This window comes from Heliangelus exortis, chromosome 4, assembly GCF_036169615.1.
Source record: "Heliangelus exortis chromosome 4, bHelExo1.hap1, whole genome shotgun sequence".
Taxonomy (NCBI): Eukaryota; Metazoa; Chordata; class Aves; order Apodiformes; family Trochilidae; genus Heliangelus; species Heliangelus exortis.
In genome coordinates this window covers 41,137,566-41,143,774 of record NC_092425.1, presented here as the reverse complement: position 1 = coordinate 41,143,774, position 6,209 = coordinate 41,137,566, and the positions used below count along the sequence as shown (strand labels likewise).

The following is a 6,209-nucleotide window of genomic DNA, read 5'->3' as shown; positions in this document are numbered from 1 at the left end:
TCCTGCCTACAGCTCTTGGCTCCTGTTTCCTGGGCTGCATTTTCTCTTCTTTCCCTTACCTCTGCCTTCTCCTGTTTCTTAAACTATCTCACTCTCTGCAATACCCATAGGCCTAGGAGTTTGGATTAAATGTTAGGTATAAAACTATAAAACCAGCTCCAGCAGCTTGAACCTTGAATGACAAAACTTTCCCCAGGGAAGGAAATGCACAGAACATTCTGGGGGCTCAGAGCAAAAAAAAAAAATAATTCATAATACTGGGAAAGAAAGTTAGGGGATTGAAAGAAATTAAAGTGACACTGCTGAAGTGCTTTTAGGTTAAATAATATATTCTGAAAAGTGTCTTTTGTTCTAGGATGAGGTGGGAGCTATATGTTAATTGCTTTTATTCCTGGATGATTTTCTCTCCGAGGTGTCATCAGCTGAATTTTCAGCACTACATTGAAATTAATATTCAGCATTGAGCTACAGCTTTTCAACGATCTGCAGGGGAGAAAGAAGAAAATTAAGGAAAAAAAAACCTAAAACCCCAAACCCCTTTTCTTCCTCCTCTTTTGGCAGCTCTGAACGTGCACAGCTCCCTCTGGTTAGCAAAGCTGCACACAGCATCCCTGCTCTGATTCTTTGGGCTCTCCAGGTGTCCCCAGAGCAGGACCAGGACACCTGAGGAGAGGTAACACAAGGGTAAGAATTTATAGGGACAACGAGGAAAATAATACCCTCCTTGTTTTATAGCAGACTTGAGGTGTAGTGGCTCAGGCACTGCTTGAGGTGAGGATGCTGGAGGGGGGTTTGGGAGGTGCTAAGTGAGCCCAGTCTGCAAGTGCCCTCCAAACACAGCTAAAACCTGCACAAAATCAGGAAAATGGGCAAAATGGCATTAGAGGGTGAGTTAAATTGTGTGTATCAGGCACTGGGGGCAGGAAATTGAGGAATAAGAGGGAAATCTGGGGTAAATTAGAGAATTTGTGCTGATAGCTCTTGCAGCAGAGCAGCAGTAGGTACCACGGGGTCACCAGGTAGATCTCTTTTCACCAAAGATGCTCTTTAAAAGCTGGGGTTTAAAAGCAAACAAGCCCCCAGCAAACTGCAGAAGGGATTTGGACTTTGGGAACCAGGGGAAGCAACTTTCAGAGGGCTGAAACTGGGCTGCTGCAGCCAAGCTTGCTGAGAGCCCCAGAGATGGAGCATCTGTGGGGTATCAGCTCCTGCTGCTTCCCCTGAGGTCAGGGAAGTGCTCACAGAGGGGTTCAAAGTCTTGGCTTCCAAATAAAATTGCTGTGATGCTAAGAACACTTCTGCTTTGCTTTTAAATCTCAACACAAACTCTTTGCCTTCTGCCTCAGTAATGATCCGTGGAATGAAAGGGCTGCATGTAGTGCAGGGGGGAAGAAAAAGGCTGCGTTTAGTGCCACACAGTGGTAAAAATTAAAAATAACTTCCCTTCTTCCTTCCCTTCTTCCTCCCCTTCTTCCTCCCCTTCTTCCTCCCCTTCTTCCTCCCCTTCTTCCTCCCCTTCTTCCTCCCCTTCTTCCTCCCCTTCTTCCTTCCCTTCTTCCTTCCTTGTTTCCTTCCTTGTTTCCTTCCTTGTTTCCTTCCTTGTTTCCTTCCTTGTTTCCTTCCTTGTTTCCTTCCTTGTTTCCTTCCTTGTTTCCTTCCTTGTTTCCTTCCTTGTTTCCTTCCTTGTTTCCTCCTTCCTTTTTCCCTTCCTTTTTCCCTTCCTTTTTCCCTTCCTTTTTCCCTTCCTTTTTCCCTTCCTTTTTCCCTTCCTTTTTCCCTTCCTTCTTCCCTTCCTTCTTCCCTTCCTTCTTCCCTTCCTTCTTCCCTTCCTTCTTCCCTTCCTTCTTCCCTTCCTTCTTCCCTTCCTTCCTTCTTCCCTTCCTTCCTTCTTCCCTTCCTTCCTTCTTCCCTTCCTTCCTTCTTCCCTTCCTTCCTTCTTCCCTTCCTTCCTTCTTCCCTTCCTTCCTTCTTTCCTTCCTTCCTTCTTTCCTTCCTTCCTTCTTTCCTTCCTTCCTTCTTTCCTTCCTTCCTTCTTTCCTCCTTCCTTGTTTCCTTGTATTTGGACTTGGACACTGCCAGGGATGGGGCAGCCACAGCTTCCTTGGGCAACCTGGGCCAGGGGCTCAGCACCCTCATACTACAGAATTTCTTCCTAATGTCCAACCTAAATCTCCCCTTTTCCAGTGTAAAACCATTCCCTCTCATCTCATCACTCTATGGCCTTGTAAAAAGTCCCTCCCCAGCTTTTCTGTAGCCCCTTCAGGATCTGAAAGTCTTCTCTGAGGTGTCCCCAGAGCCTCCTCTTCTCCAGGCTGAACACCCCAACTCTCTCAGCCTGTCTAATGGGAGAGGGGCTCCAACCCTATGATCATCTTTGTGGCCTCCTCTGGACTCACTCCCAGAGCTCTAGATTGGAGTCAGGCCATACAGAGCCTTCTGGCTAAGAACAGAATTTTTGAAAGCAGAGCAAGAGAGAAAATACTCAGTGGGAGCCATTAAACCCGGGCTCTTCCACAGAGGAACCAAAATTACCATTGAAGACAGGGCAGTAAGTGCAGCAGGGTTTATTTTCACAGCTCAGCACGCCTGAGGGTACAGGGCAGAAGTGAGGGGACCCCATCCATGAGCAGGGAGCACAGGCAGAGGCAGCTGCTGGTGAGCAGGGCAACAATTCTCAGGCTGCATTCTGCTCAAAATATTTGTGGCAGCAGCAAGTCAGGGCTGCCACAAAGATCATGAATTCTTTGAAGTCCACTTGGGAATCCCCATTGTCATCCAGGTTCTTGAAGACTTGATCGATGGCTTCCTTGTCCTTCCCTGACTGCAAAGGAAAAGGAGCAGACTCAGGTGAGAGGTGGCACAAACCTCTACTCCAAACAAGGGCCCTGGGGGGGGTTCTGGGCTTTCAGTGAGGTGGGAGGACACGAGGGGACCGTGAGGCTGACACCAGCTTGGCCACATTGCACCTTTCCATGGGGTGGGATGGAGGTGCAAGAGCTCCTGCAGGCAGTGAGCCACCTGCAGTGCCAGGTTGGCACCTTTTCTGCAAGTCAGACTTAGCTTTAAAAATTGCCTTCCCTTCTTTTGTGCATCATATCTCTGGCTATCATAGAATCCCAGAGTGATTTGGGTTGGAAGGGACCTTAAAGCTCATCCAGTCCCAACCCCCCTGCATGGTCCCACCAGCCCAGGTTGCTCCAAGCCCCATCCAACCTGGACTTGGACACTGCCAGGGATGGGGCAGCCACAGCTTCTACCCTCACACTACCTCACTACCTTCACACTAAAGGATTTTTTCTAATGTCTGACCTCACTCTCCCCTCTTCCAGCTTAAACCCATTCCCCCTCGTCCTATCACTCTCTGCCTCTGCAAAAAGCCCTTCCCCAACTTTCCTGTAGCCCCTTCAGGTCCTGGGAAGGCCACCCAGGAGGTCTCCCTGGAGCCTCCTCAAGGCTGAACCCCAGCCTATCCTCATGGGAGAGCTCCTCCAGCCTTCTGCTCACCTTTGTGGCCTCCTCTGGGCCAGGAGCTCATACAAAGCCACGAGCTCCTTTGCACTGGGTTTGGCTGAGCCCACAGGGACCACAGCAGGGAGAACATCACCCACCTACCCACCCCTGATGGGTGATGCTCCTGGCTTCAATCCATCTGAGAGCTGGGCATGGAGAGGTCTGTTTTCTGCATTTAAACAGATATTTGTCATGGGCAGCTCAACCAGTCCATCCCCCAGAGAAGTTCTGCACCAGGAGACACAGAGTTCAGCTTCATGAACCCCAGCAAAGGTGCAGGCAGCCTCAGAGTGCCTCAAGGAGTTCCTCCAAGTCCAGGTTGGATGGGGCTTGGAGCAACCTGGGCTGGTGGGAGGTGTCCCTGCCCATGCAGGGGGTTGGGACTGGGTGAGCTTTAAGGTCCCTTCCAACCCAAACCATTCTGGGATGCTGTGGTGATGCTCTCCCAGGGCTTGGTGCCTGGCTCAAGCTGCTCACAAGAGCTGGGGTCCAAGAAGCCACCTCCTGAAGCAAGTGGGATGCTGAGCTTGAGTTAGGGCAGGGAAAAACATCATAAATAAGCCTTATTTTTCTAAGTTGCCACAATGACAGACTGCCTGAACCGGTCCATCTCAAGGCTGATGTTAAGCAAGACATCACCCAAGGAAAAAAAAAGGAGATTTATGGAGTTTTTTTCAAAAATAAATTTTAAAAAAAGTTTTTTTTCCCCTCAGGTAGCTATCAGGAGGGGTTTTTGGCCTGAGTGCTGGCACTGATTAACACAGTGCTTTTAGAAAATGCAGTTTTGAAAAATAAACAAGGGATGGCAGTAGAGACCTATTTGATGCAGGCAACAACTGAGCTAAACAAAACCCAAATCTGCTGTTATGCTGGAAAGAAATCATTAAAACTTTTAGAAAATTTCCAGGAACTTAAAACAATTGCTGCCTCAGCTGAAACCTGAAGGCAAATCTTGGCTCATGGCCAAATGAACTACATTCCTCATCCTGTAATTTCAGGTTTCATTTGAAAGCACAGGCATTTTAAAAGTCACTGCAAATCCAACCAGTTCCCTAGATGTGACTGATAAAGAAGCCTGGAAGATTTTATTCCTTTTCCTTTCGTGTACTAGAATCAATTTAAATTTTGTAAAAAGAATTTCAAGTGGTTTAGTGAAATCTATGAGCTGAAGCTTCTGAAATGCCTTTTGTGTGCTCAGAATCCAATCCTTCAGCCCTGTGGTATGGATTTATTTCTGTCTCTGGTTGATTCAAGAGCTTTCCAGGTAGTTGTGAGCTGTGTCAGGTATAATAATTTCTAAGACCAGAAATATTTAAAAGATTCTATTTCCCAGAACAGTTCTGCAAATAAAAAAATATTGATAAAAATGTCAGTGAAATGCAGGTGAAACTTTTTTTCTGAGGCCAGACTCATTCTCTTGGGTGTTTTTTTTTTCCCTTGCAGCTATCAGTCTGCAAGACAAGACGTTGGTTTAAATTTATTTGAAGTATGAAGTCTTTATTAAGTTAATACTTATTTTATGGATAAACCTTTAGAGAGATTCCCCATCTGCAAGCAAGCCTTTGGACTGCTGACAACCTAAATACTTTCCCAGCAGCTGTGCCATGACAAGAGCTTAGGAATTTGGGGATAAAGAGAAGCAGCAGGTGGTTTCTGAAGATGCTCCCCAATTTATCTCAAAGCCCCTGCCCTGCTAACTGGAGGGATGGATTTAGCAACCAGGGGAGACCCCCCCAACACTTTTACCTTTTTTTCTTTCAGATTAGCCTACAAACCACTGGGTGTTCCCAAAAGGAACTTCTCCTCCCAGGTACTAAACTTCTCCTCCCAGGCAGCCCCTTCACCCACCGCATCCTCTCCTCTTACCGAGATAAAGTTTGGGAACTCTTTTTCCAGGAGGCTCCTGAGTTCTGCTTTGCTGAGGCTGTTCCTGTTCCCATCAGAGCTGGCATATTTGTCAAAGACAGCAATGAGCATTCCCATGGCAGTTTCCAGCTGAGACATGTTGGTGGCTTCCTTCTGAAGAGGAACACCCTCCGGGCTCTCTTGGAGGATGGAGCTTGCTCTTACTCTCAGGTACTTTATGCACCTGACCCACCCAATCCTTGCTGGCCCTCCAGGGGGGCCCAGTTACCCCTTGGCAAACACTGGTGCCTGCCCCACACCTCTGTGCTCACAGCTATTCAAACCTCCAGTTTTACCACCCTGCTGTGGCCAGCACAACCAGTTGCTCACCAGTAGAAACCAGCCTCTCCTTCAAGGTACACAGTGTGACTAAGACAGGGAAAGCAGCTTTGCATCCTGGCTGTTTGCTCAGGAGAGAGATTGTTCCTTCTGATAGCCCTGGCTGACCAGGGAGATCCCAGCATGGGCAAGGTATGTGCTGGCCTGCTCAGGAGGAAGAAGAGCATCTCACTTCTCCTTCACTGCCATGGTTAGGAGCTCTGTGGGGTGCTAAATGTCCCAGATTGTCCTCTCTGCCCTGCAGAGACCTTGCTGCAGGCCTAGAGAGCTGGCTCTCTAGGGGTGGCATTTACCTTGTTCAAAGGGGAGATGTGCAAGGCAGCCAGGTAACTGAACATGAAGCCTGGAAGCTGAAGAGGAGCCAGCAGTGTGCCCAGGTGGCCAAGAAGGCCAATGGCATCCTGGGCTGGCTCAGGAACAGCGTGGCCAGCAGGTCCAGGGAAGGGATTCTGCCC

General features: G+C 48.3%; 1 protein-coding gene across 1 annotated transcript; it reads right to left on the bottom strand.

Annotated features, from left to right (window-relative positions):
* Nucleotides 1–2,548: 2,548 nt before the first annotated feature.
* S100P (S100 calcium binding protein P) lies at nt 2,549–5,688 on the bottom strand. Its single transcript, XM_071744006.1, has 2 exons — nt 5,377–5,688; nt 2,549–2,821 (listed from the first exon to the last, which is right to left on the bottom strand). The coding sequence occupies exons 1-2, from the start codon at nt 5,512–5,514 to the stop codon at nt 2,675–2,677; spliced, it is 285 nt and encodes a 94-aa protein (XP_071600107.1). The 5' UTR covers nt 5,515–5,688; the 3' UTR covers nt 2,549–2,674.
* Nucleotides 5,689–6,209: the final 521 nt, after the last annotated feature.

Coding starts and splice junctions, on each gene's coding strand:
- S100P (XM_071744006.1), bottom strand. CDS start 5,514: ATGTCTCAGCTGGAAACTGCCATGGGAATGCTCATTGCTGTCTTTGAC. Junction 2,822..5,376: donor AGTTCCCAAACTTTATCTCG/GTAAGAGGAGAG, acceptor TTTCCTTTGCAG/TCAGGGAAGGACAAGGAAGC.